Source organism: Ascidiella aspersa, chromosome 3, assembly GCF_963924565.1.
Source record: "Ascidiella aspersa chromosome 3, kaAscAspe10.2, whole genome shotgun sequence".
NCBI classification, from domain to species: domain Eukaryota; kingdom Metazoa; phylum Chordata; class Ascidiacea; order Phlebobranchia; family Ascidiidae; genus Ascidiella; species Ascidiella aspersa.
The window spans coordinates 6,281,265-6,299,188 of NC_139449.1; the positions used below are offsets into that span (position 1 = coordinate 6,281,265).

The 17,924-nt window shown below is 35.2% G+C and overlaps 1 protein-coding gene across 1 annotated transcript; it reads right to left on the reverse strand.

The window, feature by feature from the left end:
* Positions 1-238: 238 nt before the first annotated feature.
* Positions 239-3,897, reverse strand: LOC146158935 (hatching enzyme 1.2-like). The gene is made up of 6 exons (XM_083384794.1): positions 3,726-3,897; positions 3,223-3,396; positions 2,486-2,658; positions 1,451-1,589; positions 792-927; positions 239-329 (listed from the first exon to the last, which is right to left on the reverse strand). Exons 1-6 carry the CDS (start codon positions 3,895-3,897, stop codon positions 239-241), a joined length of 885 nt encoding a protein of 294 aa, XP_083240920.1.
* Positions 3,898-17,924: the final 14,027 nt, after the last annotated feature.

A 17,924-nucleotide genomic window follows, 5' to 3' on the forward strand; every position in this document is an offset into this window, starting at 1 on the left:
TGCGATACCAAACATTCCATCTGAGTTTTTCGAGTTTCGGACATTTAAGTCATGTTTAATTATTATATTATACAAGTCAACAAAGTTATACTCGATTTAATATACACGGGGATCTTTAGGGTAGCAAACGAAATCAATGTTTTTTGTCAGTACTATTTAGAAAGAGGGACACAATTTGTACACAAATTTGTTTTGTATGGGTGTTTCTCAATTCAGTCTCAATTTTGTTTAGCCTAACTCAAGAAATACCTGGGCAGTACTTCGATTGAATCTGTCGTACATCCTCTTCAGATAAATCCTGCTCATGAATTGGAATTACAAATCCGTGCCTTTGTGAAAAAATCACGATTAAAGAAACGATTTGTATAACAGTTTTAATATTTTGTACAAAGTGAAGGTTTATACAAAAGGGAAAAAAATATAACCCGGAAAAATTAGTAACGATTGTGTTTAGTTGCGACGACCGGTTGCAATATGAAATCCGGTAACTTCAAATTTTTTTTTAATTTTGTTTAGTAAATCAGCTGTTATTCTAAGTCAAAAATGTGCACTAATTTCGCTGTTGCTGACCATCACTTACAGACTATTCGGTTGTTTTTCTGATTCTAAAAGTGAAGTGTTAAATGGCATATTTACCCAAATAAAGCTGCACAATATCGTGCTTATAATTATTTTGTTTGGTTGCCAAACAGTTGCCTTGCACGGCAGCCGTAATGATCAATATTTTCAAATACATGTGCACGGCATTATAACGTATTATTTACGTCGGTGGTTTTCACTACTGCACGAACCATCTCTCGAACATAGTTGGAATGTTTGTGTCGATTTGGAACGCCCAGCTGCTGTATTGCATCACAGAATGCAGATCATACCGCGAACCGCTTTGCCACAGTGACCGATCAATCATTTTAAACTGATCCCACATGTCTACAATAAGAAATATTCGCACTCATAAAAATATAATATAGGTTTGTGACTCAAGTTAGTGCAGCCCAATAATGATTTTGCTGCCGAAAAGGCGACTTAAAACTGTACAAAATATCAAAAGAATAGGCAAACAAAGTAAATCTGTCAAAAATAAGACATTTTTTAAAATATGTTTTTAGTCATAAAACTGTTGTTTATATTATTCCGCACATACAAAGAAAACTATTCATGCAATAAAGAGATTTGATTTATTTTGACACCTGTTTTTTTGCGCTTAGCATTGCCATCAGCTAAGTTCTATTTGTAGGTAAAGACTATGAAAAAAACACGTTGTAAAACATTGCTTGCGTTAAGAATACGTGATTCGAGTTATATCAGTTTTCAGTCATTGCCCAAACATATTCCGGCCAAGGGATTTACCAAAGTTTGATGGCACTTTGTTAAATGTACTACTGTTAAACTACCGGTACGGCACAAAATCTGACTTTTTTATCGACATATCCTAATTAATCTGCTGTATTACCTTGTGGAATGTTCTTCCAGTTAATTCGCACAAAACGATCGCGGTCTGGTCGCTGCTGCTCGTGGTAAAATCCCAGAATGTGCATGAGCTCGTGCAAAACGATCCCAACGTCTTCGCCACACTTCTGGCCGAGAAACATCTGAGAAAGGTACAAAATGTTGTCATCTGAATGTGATATAAAATATCGAAGAAAAACATAAAACGCTTGACGATGTTAAACAACCTTGGGAGGTGGGAAATAAGGGGAAGGCAGTTTGTTTTGAGTCATATGTTAGAAGTGCCAAGTTGTTAGAAGGTTCTGTGTAGGTCTTAGGTTCATATTATGTTTGGGTTTTGAGAAGGTGCATAGTCAGTATTAGCCGCCAAATTGCTAAACCTTATGAGTTCGATTCGGAGCCTTTAACTTACGGTTAAACTCAGACATCATATTTTAGAATTATATCATTTTTACGTTGACTTCGTTTTGCAAACTGCCCAATGGTGAATAGCAATTCATGGATATAAAGCCTTTGGAAGCACGGTCTTGGTGGTCAGCACTTTATGTTAGAATAAATAAAAGACCCTTTTGGTCTCTGACTGGTTCTGCACCTTTTGCTAATCTATAAATAAAAGGTGCCTGTTGGTTCGTACAGTATAGCGAGTTAATACATAAATGATTCTTCTTGTGAGTGTTCAAAACCTGTTATTAATATGTTCATTTCCACCTCAGGCATTTTGAGTTTGGGAGAACTGCTTTCACAACTTACACACCAAGCAGTTTGAATTAACTCCCATCTGTTAGATTTCGGCCAATAGACTTATGAAGCCGTATTGATATGGTTTGCTGCATGTTGTCGGCAAAAGTGCCCATAAGCTTAGCATAAGTCATACCTAATCATACTAAATTTAGTGATATCTGATTTTAAAAATTAACACACCAATGATTTTTAAACTTCATATGTGGAACAATTTTACAGAGCATAAACTTGGTTATGTCCTGTTGCCAGCCTAACTCGTTTCAGAGAGTTTTGACGAAAAGTTTATTATTTTGATTACCTGCTGTCCTGCCTCAACATATCCGACGCCTGCCGAGCAATTGAATAGACTGTTAGCGCTCAGTTTTATGCTCAAGTATTCAGATTGATTATCCGTCATTGGAGTGAATCTTACGCATGTCTTGTTTTTGTAGATTTCAATCGCTAGCGCCAAAGCCTGTTGCACAGTTGAACCTGATTGCATACAATTAATTCTGTAGGTTACAATTAATTCCGTAGGAAAGAAAAGTTGAGTCAATTCTCGTTACGTTATTTATATGGGATTGTTTTGTAGTCCCAAAGGTTATGTGCTTTATGGAACAATGTTTAGCCTACTTCAGTTATGTAGTTTTCTTAGGTAAATTAATAAGTTTAAAAATCGTTCATATAAAACTAACTTGATTTGAAATTAAAAATAGCACAGTAGGTAAATTAAAAAAAAATAACACAAAGGAGTATACGCCTTCTTATTTTATACATTGAGCATGTTGGATCCGGGTTTACCCATTACATTGTTTCTTTAAAGCATGTTTTTTTTAATATTAAATATAAGGAGCACAATCCTTGAGACCGTACGGTTTTACAAGCTATTGTTTTATTTTCTGCAATGAATGTTATTTCCTGCAAGATTGCATCAAGCTGTATTGTGACACTTACCGCCAGTTTGACACAAAACTGTACACAGCAAAGCAACAATTTAACAAAACATGAACCAATGCTAGGATCACTGACTGTTTGAGGCATGTTGAAAAAACTCACTTTGGGATGAAAACTCACTTAGTTCGGGATCTAGGTGGTAAGGAATGTTGACGTGGCTTCTGTTGTTTGGCCATTCACCCCATGGATTTCGCAGAGCAGCGCGAACCTTCCGACTTTTTTCGACTGGTTGTTCTGCTTCGGCGAATATCTTCTCTTGAATTTGGTACGTGGCCTCTATAAATTTGTACAGTTTTGTAAAAAGTCACGTTCCCTCGGCTTATCACGTTCCCTCGGCTTATCGGCCCAATAATTTTTAGGCTTGTTATTAGTGCGGATCTCACAAATTTTCCAGCTTTTAGTACTTGGCTTGTAGTCAAAAAAAGCACCCAACATCCGACTTCGAACTTCCCAAACATATTACAGAGCCTCTGTTTGTCTTATTTACGTTGGAAAACCCAAACGAACTCGAAACGCAAAACATTTCGAAAAGTGTTACTTTTTAAAACAATTTGGACTGTATTTACGGTTATGGAAGTACTCATGTTCTCACAAGCTTTACTTACCATTGACAATGATGTCGCCGAAAATGACGCGAGAGGTTGCGCATTCGCACAAACAGTTGCCGTCAGCATCTTTCTCGAAGTTGAGAAGGCAAGTTTTGGTGCAACTTTGCGGCAGTGTGCACTTCGGAATCAAGTTGTCAAGTGAAGTGATGTATTCATTCGGTGCAGACATGCCTGACAACAATTAAAAGTGAAAAACTATATACTGTTTGCTGTAAATATGTAGGCCTACTCGTATTAATTAAACTTCATTTGCCCTTTATACATTTTTGCAAGGTAAAACACAATTAAGTATATCGGTTAATTTAATCTTGGCTTTAGGCAAAAGGCCAATGCGCTTGTGAGGCGAGGACTACTATACTCGTTTGTCAAAGGACTTCGTTGCTGCAATAAGCTAAAGTGTTTAATTTGCAAAGAGTTTAGCTTATAAAAAGTACGAAAGTATTTACTGTGTCTATGACGAAATTAATTTAAACAACAAGTTTTAGAACCATACAGGCGGTAGGTCTAAAATAGCTCGTTATTACAAGTAGCAACAATGAGAGTTCTTTATAGCATCAATGGGAGTTATTTATATGATATGAAGACAGTGGCTTGGAGAAGATTGATTGACGAAACTAAAACAGGAGTACTTGTTTCATACTTCCTAGAAAAGCCGTTAAGTTAACTAGAACTTGGTATTTTCCAGCCTGATAACCATGTTATAAACAAGTGAATTGAAATCTAACTAAAACCCTAGTCTAGTCATTTTGCAAAAATATCAATGTCAAGTACCGATCTAATCATTATAAGAGCAAGTCAATTTCTCATGTCATTGACATAAAATAAATTGTTAAACTATTCAATTCGTTTAACCTGTCTGTTTATGCGAATTAACAATCCCGAATCCCGGGAAATTTTTTTTATAATCCCGGTTATTCGACAACATAGCAAAACTTTAAAAATATTGTCGTTTTTGACTAATATAAAGAAAAAAATGGTGTTAACGTCGTTGCCTGGGTTGTTTTATTTGCGTTCACCAGCGGAAACAATTTAATCTAACAATAAAAATGCGTCATAAATGCGTTTTTTTTAAATAAAAACAAATAAGGGTCCTGACTTTTATAAGAGAAGGTCTTGTAAGATTGCTGAAGCAATACTACAGAACATAAATATGCGCTTCTTCAGTTATCGACTTATAAATTAATTAAAAAACGGTCTTCAAATATCGCATACCACAACGCACATTATTTGAGTTAGGGTACGGGACTGCGGGTAAGCGTTTGGGTGAGGGTGGGAAAAGTGTTATTATTAATAACAAACATAATAATACTTGACACACCCTCACCCAAACGTTAAATTGCACCCTAACCCAAATAAAATGGTTTGGTATGCGTTATTTGGTATGCGATCGTTGTTTATGTGGTATGCGACCGTTGTTTTTTTAATAATTTATACGTTCATGACTGAAGGAGCGCCTATTTATGTATATTTTTTTTGTTTTGTTTTTTGCATAACTTTCCACGTACATAAGTGAAAGAATGCCCATAAATGAGCTTAATTAAATGTTTGGAGCTAAAATAAAAATGTCATAATGACGTAATTTTATGTATAATTATTTCGTCGGGATCCCGGAATTCCCGGGAAGTTTCATTTTTCAATCCCGTTGAAAAAATCCGGGAAAAAGAGGAACCCTAGTTTATACTAATTTTAATCAAAATATTTATTGGGTTTCGCTTCTTGAAGACATACTTTTGTAACAGGCGTTTACCAAAACTAATTGTTCTTTGAAATCGCAAAACATGCACGGTTTTCAAGGTAACGTTTTTAACTTATCCATAACACATTGACTATTTCACTATTGTAAAGTTGACGGCCTTAAAACTCTATTCGGCAATGTTTAAAGCACTATAATAACTGCCTATGTATATTCAATGCCAAACTATAAAACACTTTAAATAAAGGTAAGGAAATAAAGATTAATATGAACTCCTCACCTGCAATTACGCAAAGCAAACTAACCAACACGAACTTCCACATTAGAATTTCCGAGAAGCACATCTATCATTGAACAGCTAAATTGCGAGTTATTACTTATGGTTGGACGAGAAAAGGCCTAACACGTCGGAGCGTTATAAGACATGTGTAGGAGCGTCGTTGTTATTTATAGCTGGTCTTCGCACCTCCCACTAGTCTACGGAATCACCACAAATTTGTTTTCACTTTTTCTTTGTTTTACAATTCTCTCAACCAAAACAGCCCATATCATCATATGTTGTTCGAGCCAATTATTAGCTTGACCCAACTTTGAGTTACTTTTCGCTTACATAATTGAAAAAAGGTGTGAAATGGTTTCCATACGCGATTATGGGTGCAAATAATGGTCGGTAGGCGTGATTTGAGGTATCATAGTAAAATGATCCTTACAAATTTATAAATTCTGAGTTTTATAAAGAGGGGTTCTGCAAAAAGTGAATCGTTGACACTTCGACGTAAACTATTTTTTTAGATGTTAAAACGTTTTATCATATGGTAGACCGCTTAAGCTTCCTTGAAACATTCGCAATCCCTTACAATAGTAAAACACAGTTCAAATTAATCACAGTACAAAATTTAGTTAAGATTCAGTTCAGTAGTCACATCAAGAACCTATTATATACAATCCGTCAAAATATTTATTATAACTAAAACCTAATGAGACGAAAGTAGTCCGACTTAACGTTTTAGCCAATAAAAAGAGATGCTGTGTAGAGTATTTCACTATCTAATATTTTGTTTTATTGTTTCCTACCATCTCTTCTCTATAAAAATCAAAATATTTATGTTACAAACGCAAATTTCAGGGTTTGGATCGTAAACTAAAAAGGTTAAACAAATTGTATCGACCATAAACAAAGTAGGCCTACATTAAAAACATTTGTAATGGAACAACGTGCCTTAAGAAAGTGCAACAAAACACATTGTAGGTTGACAACAAAAGAAGATGTCACAACAAGTAACAATTTTGTATAAATCACCCGAAGCAGGAAATTATGTTGTTTAATAAAGGTTTCACAAAAGGCAATATTTAGGACGTTAACTTGATGCCAAAATATAATAAAAATACAATTTAAGCCGAACTAAATTCGTTTAATATTTAGTTGTTAAATTTTCTTGTACAAAACTTGGGCCGTTTTATGAATTGGAGATAGCTTCAAGTCAGGTTTCAATCCGGTTTGAGGGTCAATGTAGTCAGCATACCTCACTTCTCTCAACACACAGTAGCCTTCCGATTTTGCAGCCATTTGAAGATAAAGCGAGCCGACGAAGGACACATAATATTCGCATCCTTTTTCTTTGGCAAGACTTGACATAATCTCGCCTAAAATGCCACCCAAGCCCCTCGAACGATAATCCCATTTTGTGCAGGTGAATCTTCCGCAAATATAGCGATCGGTGTTTAAATCAGTAAACACATCGCCAAACAGCTGATCTATAAATCGAAGATATACAGCGTTTGCTTCACTGAGGGTTGGTGTGATTTTGTGAAGTGGGTTCCTATCTGCTTTGCGCTCTACAGAGGTTATCATCATGGCCGCAAGTATGTCAGTCTGTTTTTCGACAAAACCAAGAGAAGTGTTACTTTTCAAATATTTTTCGGTCACCTTGGCTTGAGAAATTTCTAATTCTTTTCGGGGTAAGTTAAATATTTCGAACACTGGTTTGCTAGTGTAATCACTGGAGAGCAGTTTGTTAACTTGTCCTAAATACTTTTCGTTCAACACTTTGCAAACCAGGCCAGGTGAAACTTCAGCACCATTGCGTTTTAGAAGTACTTCCTTTATAAACTTTGCTGACAAAGCCATTTCGGTTGAAATCAGTGGGTTAATATCAACTGCTGTTGCTAATGATAACTATAAAAGAGGCAATTAGACGTCCGAATTTAGACAAGATTTTCCTTTTTCCTTCGTTGTTGACAATTTCCGAAACCATCTCATAAATATCGAATCGGAAATTGACGTATTTTTATTTTTATTTGATGTGTCAAATGGACAAGCCTAAAAGCTTTCTCAGATCGACGACTTTGTTTGTTTATCTCGCCCGCTAATTAAAGTGAACCATTTGCGAGACTCCAAGGTTGGCTCAAACTACTGTGAGCGGAAAAGACGTTTCAGAATTACCGAACATTTCAAAGAGCACCTAGAGAATGATGAAATCATTTTTATCAAGCCGGGTTAAAATCTTCCTTTTTTGGTCGTAACGAGCAGTAGATACACTTATTTACTGAATTTTAAATGTTTTGATGTTGTTGCGTCATTTTATTTCTGCTTATAAGTTGCCGAATAAAAGTAGTTCGGTGGCCGGAATTGCGTCTATCAAAGTTCGATAACCGGTTTGAATAATTAATAATGCATGTACGGTTATTTGTTATTACATTGGATGTATGATGTCTCTTAATAAAACTTCGTGTTAAGTAAACGCTGTTTTTACCAAGACATTGGGTTTGATTTTTCGCCCAGCGGTTATGCAATTTTTAAAAAGTCAAAAGACATGGGTTAGGGTTGGGGTGAGCATTTTGGTATGGATGGCACAGCAGTTTTGCATTTATCTCAGCACAGCAGTTTTGCATTTAATTTATGGTTGATGCCCGTTTCAATAAATGTTTGGCGCGAGCATTCTATAAACGAAGGCCAATAGAACATCAGTTACCTATACTGCCTGGCTTAAAAGACATAGAACAGGGATGGGTATTTTGTTTTGTTTTTCTAGTCGCGGGCCAAAACCAAACTTAGAAAGGTTTCTGCGGGTCGTTACATTATAACTGTGTACACTCCACGCATCTGAGAAAAACCGCAACGATTGTCAATCAGGGATAAAATTGAGGTATTTTGCCATTTACCCACGATGGAGGAAAATGGTTAGCGCAAAGCGTAAAAAATGCCTTTTATCTAGTTGAAATAGCCAAGAAAAATACGAGTAATGGACTCGTGTCAAGTTGTTAAAACAGGTCGCGGGCCGCATGATTTGCGTTAATTGCAAAATGCACACACCCTTGCCATAAAAGCATGATTTTTACGTGGTTTGAATGTATCGAAATGTATAGAATAAACTGGTCCGCCAGGCCAGTCATAATATAACATAAAACCCTTATAGGATAAGGGAAACAACGTTTATTGTGCAACAAAAAAACGTTTATTATGCATCAAAGCGAGCCAAAGTGCTTACCTAAATAGTTAAAAGAGAACAATTTAATCCGAGATGGAATAAAGAAGAAAAAACGCTAGGGCTTACTTCGCCTAGTGTATCGTACTGCTATTTATAGTCAAAATAGTTTAAACAAAAAAATCGCAGCATTGATTTTAGTCACATGTTTGACCAATTTTATGCAGGGAAGTTAAAGCGAAACACGTTTTAGAGGTTAGGAAGCCACAGCTTTAAGCTTCAATTCTAATTGACCGGTTCACGTTATCGTCAAGCACTTTTAGTTATGTCACTCAAACACAATATTACTTGCATACTAGTTAAGGGTTTGCCTTTCATTCAAGCCAGTTTAGCTTATCGCATCAATTAAATATTGCTTTCAAAAGGCCGTATCCCTGAAAGGTTTATTTTTAACTTTAACTCGACCCATTTCAGACACTATCAGCGTCAAACAGTAATATACAACACCTAAACAAAGCACACCACGCATAAAATTACTTCGTTAAATATTCCTCATTAAATATAGCAAAGCCCATAAGCTTAAAATGATTTCCGAATTACTTTAAGTTGATTGAAGGGTAAACACACGATTTCGACCTTTTTTAAAATGTCGACGGCGCTAAAGTTGACCAATCAATTTAAAAAATCCCCGGGAACCATATCACTTGACGGTAAATAATATTCAAAGAATAAAACATAGTTTTTGTTTCTTGATATTTAAAGGAAAAACCTAACTTTGTAGTTTTTTTCTTGATTCATTTGATTTTAGAGGTTAACTATCATCTTCTTGTAAAAGTCCATTTTTTTCGTTTTCGTATTCCTTTAATTTTAGAGGTTAACTGGTATCTTCTTGTACATGACCTGGGCCGTCTTATGAATTGGAGATAGCTTCCAGTCTGGTTTTAATCCGGTTTGAGGGTCAATGTAGTCAGCATAGCTTATCTCTCTCAGAACACTGTAGCCTTCCGATTTCGCAATCTTTTGTATGAAAAGTGAGGCGAGGTAGCACACATGATATTCGCATCCGTTTGCCCTGGCAAGATTGAACGTGATTTGTGATAAAATGCCAGTCAAGCCTTTTGAACGGTGCTCAGCACTTGCCCAGGTACATCTACCGCGCACGTAGCAATCGGTGGTTAAGTCGCGAAACACATCGCCAATAAGCTCATTTATAAATCGAAGGTGTACAGCGACCGGTTCACTGAGTGCTGGTGTGATTTCGAGCGGTGGGTCTCCTTCTGCTTTGTTCTGTACAGAATTTATCATCAAGGCTGCAAGTCTGTCACTCCCCTTTTCAAAAAAGCCAGTCGAAGCGCCTCCTTTTATGTATTCAACCGCCGCATCTGCATGTTGTGTTCTGTTTTTAGGTAACCTAAAGATTTCGGCCACCGGATTGTTGACGTAATCACTTGCAAGAATTTTGTGAACTTGTGGCAAATGCGTTTCGTTCAAAACTTTGCAAACCAGGCCAGGTAAAACTTCAACACCATTGCGTTTTACAAGTACTTCCTTTATAATCTTTGCTGGCAAATTCATTTTGGTCCAAATTTGGGCTGATTTCCAACAGCAGTTGCAAAATAATAACTTTATAGTGATAGAAAATGTGAACAAAAGATCAGCTGCTATATAATTTATTATTTAAAGGTAGGTCTAATTAAAACCTGCGCCGAAAATTTGTTTGGTTTGATTTCCAACATGAAACATAAACTTTAATTTAAATTTTGTTTAATTTCTAAACAGGAGATTATTGAACAAAACAATCAATGTATAGTATTTTTTATAGCGTGTTGTCCACAACAGGAATACTGCCTGGTCCAATTTACCTTCTCGACACAACATCATATTTAAAGCATTAATGGCTGTTGTGTTGTTACTTGGTTTTTGTGACAAAACTAGCGCCTTTTAACAAAACCTTGCAAATAGGCCACCTAAATTGGACTCCAGTCATAAAATTGAAATAAGTACAACATCACCATAAATACTAATTCCTAATATTCGTTCTAAATTATAAATCGGAACGTCCTAATTATGCCGAAAATAAGACCTAAACGGCAATAATCCTGCCTATACAAAATGCTACACAACCGCAACCACAACCGCTAAGTTTATCAATAACTCCCCTAATAATTTCAGACGTAACTCGTTTTCTTACCCCATCCGTTACTCATAACTAACCCAAAACAGGGCTCGACAATCCGGTGCTAAAAGAGCAGCAGCGCCGTAACGGCGCCGTTTAAACTAGGGCGCCCAAACGTCGACACTAAAACGGTCGATGTCAGACCGTTGACTAACGATATATTCTTATACCATAACCTTAGTGACAGAAAAAGATCCACTCAATATCCTAAACCGTCTTATTAAGATCACAGCGGAAATATAAAAACCTAGACTCTTATTAGTTGTGTCAAATGGCCAAGTATAAAAGCTTCCTAAGACCAAGTGTTTAATTGTGTTATTCCGCTATAATAAAATGAACCACTCTCGAGACTCGTTTCTTTATAGCACCTGTGGGTGAAAAATGTGCGTTGAAAGAAAAATGTATGCACAAGAAATTATTTCTGTAATTATACTAGATTTAAAATTTAAATATAAGCAACTCACATATATGTTTTTTCGATTTACCATTTTTCTATTAATCTATGGAATATAAGCATAATAGCAAAATTAATTTTCGGCCTATTCCAATTGTTTAGCCTATATAATATTTTGTTAATCAAACAAAGTCAAAATTTTTCCACACCCCAATAACGAGACATCATGGCTTGCTCTGAATAATTTATTACATGAAAAACACGACCTATTCTGTATAAATATAGGGTACAAATAACACTGTAAGCGACCAATAATTTCATTTTTACTTCTTATTGAGTCAATAGTTTGGTTAACACAAATTTGTAAAGTCAGGTTTTTATGTGTTTACGTTTTGTTGACAGATTCGGATGTTAAAATGTTCTACAATTGATAGGCCACTTAGGAGTTGTATCAATCTATTTTCTTGAATGTTGCCCAGGCCTAGAAAGTTGCATCTGAAAAATAAGCAGTATTCATGGTAGAAAAACGTACACAAACAGTCTTCAATGTGATATACAAGTATCTTGAAACCGACTTTTGTATTTACAGAAATTAACCGCTCGGCAAAGCTGCCGAAAAATTTGGCCAAACGTCAAATAAACACCTCGTTAGAATATTCTTCTGCAAAACGCAAACATAATTTATAAAAATTCACTTACCGTAGCAGAAATTGCAAGTTCGTGCACAATGTTTTTTCATGAAGTTTGGTTTGCTAATGCACAATCCCGCACGTTTCCAGACAACGCAGTCACTGTCGACAAAGTATTTCAATAAACGTCCAGGTAAAAGTCAGGGTTGTACACAAGTCATTTTGACATGCTTTAAGTCCAAGTCGGGTGGTTTGGAAAATAATATAGTATGTCAACTTCAACTTCAAGTTATTGCTCCCGCAAGTCAAATCCAAATTAAGTCATTTACATCAAAATAAAACTATAAACTTCTAAAAAAGGCAAACTCGTCGGACCCCAAGCAATATTTCATACAACGAAATACTCGCCGAGGCCTTAGAAAATCTTAAGATAAGAGTACGTATGTTAAAAACGAAAATCTTAAAATATATGACGCAAATTGCTGTGTAAAAAAATAGCTCTAAATTATTAATAATTTAGGTCAAGCCAAAAGTCAAAACATGTATAGAGCGACTTAGCTGCACTAAAAGTCAAATCAAGCTATTGAATCGCCTTATTTCAACAATCATAAACTATGCATCAATGGTTTTTTAGGTTATTTATACAATGGTTTTTCAGGTTTATTTATGTCGAAATCATCTAACAATAACTGTCTTATTATTAATTAAAATTCGCATTGTTGCTTTGGTTAACAAATTGAGATTCTCTCATTTCGAAAGTTAGGTTTTGTTGTATGTCACGCCAAAATATAATAAACGGTGACGGGATACCGATCTGTTAGAAATGATATTTAAACTAGATTTAGTAAAACTAACTTTATTCCAAAGTTGTTCCGGGACAGACAGTCATCCTTGCAAGACTTGGTGATTGTTTGCGCTGGGAATAAATTAAGCTCACTTAAGTTATGTGTTGTTTCTGTATAATTTCCAATATGGCACACAAGTAAAATATTGCAACCAGGTTGCATACAAATTTAGGTAAAAAAATGAGTTTCGTTCTCAAAATGCTACCGGGCGTTTACAATATTTATTATTTCAACAGTTTTCGCAATGATTTAAATCAGCGGTTCCCAAACTGGGGTCCGCAAACCAAATGGGGTCCGTATAGCACTTTCAGAGGGTCCGCAAGGAGAATTAGTCTTTAAGTATTTCGACATTAGACTTCAACGAATCTTTTTAAACATTATCTGTCATCATTATTGTCTTTAGTTAGATGTTTTATTATTCGATCATATAGCGTCGTTTCTGATGTCTATTGTGACATCATAAAGCATCTATTATACTGTACAACCTGCTATCAGCAAATCGTTCGCCTTAGTCAGAAGGTTGTTATATTAGATTTAGAAAGAATCGTGACTGCACTAGTGTACAAGAAACATGGGTCAACTGACCCTTGAATTTTTATAGGGCCGCGAAGTATCAAAATAATTGCAACGGGTCCACCAGGCAAAATTTTTAGAAAAGTTTGGGAACCGCTGATTTAAATGGATATGGTGTGTTTTAAAATAGATCCGTATCCAAAATAAATTAATGTTTTAACTACGAACTATGACATGTTTTGGTAAAAAATAAAATTGATAAAAATACGGAGTTATATATACTCACGTGGGCAAACTTGGCATGTAACAGGACAAAATCTGTTCATAAAAACTGGATCATCTCGACACCGTAGTTGTACTTTCCAAACAATACAAGAGCTGTAACGTATCACATGAAAAAATAATTGTAGGAACCCGTTAAAACAAAACAATATACATAAAGAAACAATCAATGAAAGATGCACACGTGTTAATGTGTTAAAAACTATGATGCTGTGCCCTCCTGAAGCTGCATTTTGACCAACGATATTATTGGTACACCGAAAAGCTATTGCAGACTCATCGAATCTGTCGTTGAATGATGAAAGCAAGGCAGGGTAGACAAACAACTAGCCTGCAGTGGAGTTCGAACTCCATAATCGAATGCAAAATGTCTTCACTAATTAGGGAATTCATATGGGCTACTTTATTTTTTGGAATAAGCATTTTCCAAATTTGTGTAAGTTGAATGATCCGTATCGTTTGCATCTAGTTATTTTTAGTTTCACACCAAGACTTCTTTAGTTTCACACCAAGTTTCAGAATTCTTTTAACCAAAACAGCCCATGTCATCATATGTTATTTGAGCCAATTATTAGCTTGACCCAACATTGATGTTACTTTTCGCTTACATAATTGAAAAAAGGTGTAAAATGGTTTCCATATGAGATTATGGGTGCAAATAATGTTCGGTAGGCGTGATGTAAGGTATCATAGTAAAATGATCCTTACAAATTTATAAATTCTGAGTTTTATACAGAGGGGTTCTGCAAAAAGTGAATCGTTGACACTTCGACGTAAACTATTTTTTTAGATGTTAAAACGTTTTATCATATGGTAGACCGCTTAAGCTTCCTTGAAACATTCGCAATCCCCTACAAATGTAGAAGACAGTTCAAGTTAATCACAGTACAAAATTTAGTTAAGATTCAGTAGTCACACTAAGAACCTATTATATACAATCTGTCAAAATATTTATTATAACCAAACAAAGCAGGGGGGCCGCACAAATTTCAGGGTTTGGATCCTAAACTAAAAAGGTTAAAAAAATTGTATCGAACATCATTTTTAGAAGTAGGCCTACTTCCTTTATAAACTTTGCTGACAAAGCCATTTCGGTTGAAATCAGTGGGTTAATATCAACTGCTGTTGCTAATGATAACTATAAGGGAGGAAATTAGACGTCCGAATTTAGACAAGATTTTCCTTTTGCCTCGTTGTTAACAATTTCCGAAAATATCTCATTAAAATCGAATTGGAAATTGACGTATTTTTATTTTTATTTGATGTGTCAAATGGACAAGCCTAAAAGCTTCCTCAGATCGACGACTTTGTTTGATTATCTCGCCCGCTAATCAAAGTGAACCATTTGCGAGGCTCCAAAGTTGGCTCAAACTACTGTGAGCGGAAAGACGTTTCAGAATTACCGAACATTCAAAAGAGCAACTAGAGAATGATGAAGTCATTTTTATCAAGCCGGGTTAAAATCTTTTTTCTTTGGTTGTAACGACGAGCAGTAGATACACTTATTTACTGAATTTTAAATATATTGATGTTGTTGCGTCATTTTATTTCTGCTTATGAGTTGCCGAATAAAAGTACTTCGGTGGCCGGAAGTGCGTCTATCAAAGTTCGATAACCGGTTTGAATAACTAATAATGCATGTACGGTTATTTGTTATTACATTGGATGTATGATGTCTCTTAATTAAACTCCTTTTTAAGTAAACGCTGTTTTTACCAAGACATTGGGTTTGATTTTTCGCCCAGCGGTTATACAATTTTTAAAAGGTAAAAGACATGGGTTAGGGTTGGGGTAAGCATTTTGGTATGGGTGGTCTCAGCACAGCAGTTTTGCATTTAACTTATGGTTGATGCCCGTTTCAATAAATGTTTGGCGCGAGCATTCTATCAACGAAGCCGTTAGAACAAAACTTATAAATGGCTGATTTTGACCAAGACAGGAGAGTCTAATGAATATGCTCTAAGTGCTAGCTTTAACAGTAAATGAATACACATATTTAAAGAGGTAAAAAGGTGGTTCGTAGTTAAGAGTGACCGATTACCACTCTTGTTAGGCTGACCTTCGATAGGGCCAAGGCTTCACACCAGCACTAAAATCCACATTATCGATATCTCTGTCTTTTTCGTTGAGAAGTACTGTAAAGACAAACTGTCCAGTCTTCGAAAACGAAGTTGTTTATATAGTTGTCGGAAATCATATCATTCAACTTGTCGTGACTGTTATTGCTAATGCAAATATAGTACAATTTGCTAATTCGGTGTTGTACCACCACTTGTATAGATCAACCCCTGCTGTGCAAATTAAGATCCTAAAACCTTCTAACTTTGCATACAGTCGTTTTAGGAAATCGACTGTCGGTAAGCTTGTTATAAGTTTAGCCATCCTTACCATATAACCTGTAAAATATAAACAAAGGGCCTATATACGGCATATGTAAATTCATTGTATATTTAATATGTTAAACTGTTTCCGATAGCTAAGTTAATTAGCATGGCTCTTGAACAAACAATCTCTTGCCGTACAAGGTCGAAAACCTAGTTTGTGTGAGCAAGATTTAAGGAACCTTATGAGAATCTTTAAGATTTGGAAAGTGTGCAATGGTGTTGAAACTCTTTGTTGGCTATTCCAATTACGTGCTGAGTATTTCAAATAATTTCGAAATATTCTTCAATGAAATCACGAAACGAAAATGTTATGAAATGGATATTTGGATAAATGTCTTATCAAGTAAAACCCGTTTAAGCTTAGTGGAACATAATTTTCGTTTTTGTTTTTTGTTTCTTGCTAATCATAATTTTGTATAGCAATTGATATCTTGCCTTTAAAAATGTTTTAGTTTTGTAAGGATTTCTTAGATTTATAGGAATAAGAAAGTCTTAACAGAGACCAATTTACACTGTAAAAAAAGGCCTTTATATTTTAGAAAATCACACAAAATCACATTTTATGTTTTCTACTGATAAAAATATAGATCGCATGTCGATGTTTACATGAATCACCTTCTTACACCGGGATCCGGGATAAAATTGTGAAGACCAACACATCCTAACAATTTTAATTAACTTAATTTAACTAAATATTAGATTTCGGGCGTTTCGCTAATCCTAATTGTTTACAATAGTTTTAAGTTATCTGAAAAAATAACTGCCATTTAGAAAAAAAGTGTTGTTTTTGTGTGACGGTATTGAAGTGTTTATTCATTTCGTCTGTGGAATTTCCTATCTTAAATTATAAGAAAATAGTTGTGTTAGTTTCTATATTGTCATGTTGTTTTACTACAATGCGCATTGCTTCCCTTAATACATTGGTCTCCAACCTTTTTATTAACCGATGCAAAACTACATATAAAAGAAATCAGCATTTACATGCGACCCCAGTTTGTTTTTTTGATAGGTAATTTTTAGCTTATTACAATAGCGTGGTTACACATGTTTAATGAAATGAAATGTTCAAATTAACACCTGGATTTAAGGTTAGCGCATGAAACACGATTTTTAAATTTCCTTTAAAAATTTTCTAATATACTCATTGAGATAGTTTGCACCCCGAGCGCAATGAAACCATTAAACTACAGGAATCGGTAAGTTATGACGACCCTACAATAGGTTAAGGCGACCCCACATGGGGTCGCGACCCACAGGTTGGAGACCACTGCCTTAATAGATGTACTCTTATACCCCCAGCTATTGTGCAAGGTTTTATTCGTGACGCACTGGCACTATAATTGCCAACAAATAATAAACAAACGCAAAATTAGCAATCACGCTGAAGTAAAGTAAAAATTAATCACACAGTGGGGATAAAACACAAATAGGAACAGTTTGCAATACAAATTCGTTGGCGTAACGATTTCGTTGGCCTGAACATCCTTCATATTTCAGGAGATTTAGCGATAAAACACAGCACTTGCAACATTTCGTCGTTATACATGCTTCATGATTTAGCTTGGTGCGACATAATAATAGAGTGGTTAGTAACATAATGGAGATATCAATATTTTACATGGTAACATAAATATGCAATTTTACTTTACGATTAAGAAATAGTATAAAAATCCAAACATGTCAGACAGGATTGTATAATGTCCTACTTTTGTTAAATATTACTAAATGGCTTTTAGAGCACCATCAATTAAAATTTGGTGTAAGTGACAAATATCAATGGACTTTTTTATAAAACTTATTCAAATGTCAAAAACGAAAGGTTTTCTTTGTAGATTTAAACCTATATTATCGATTT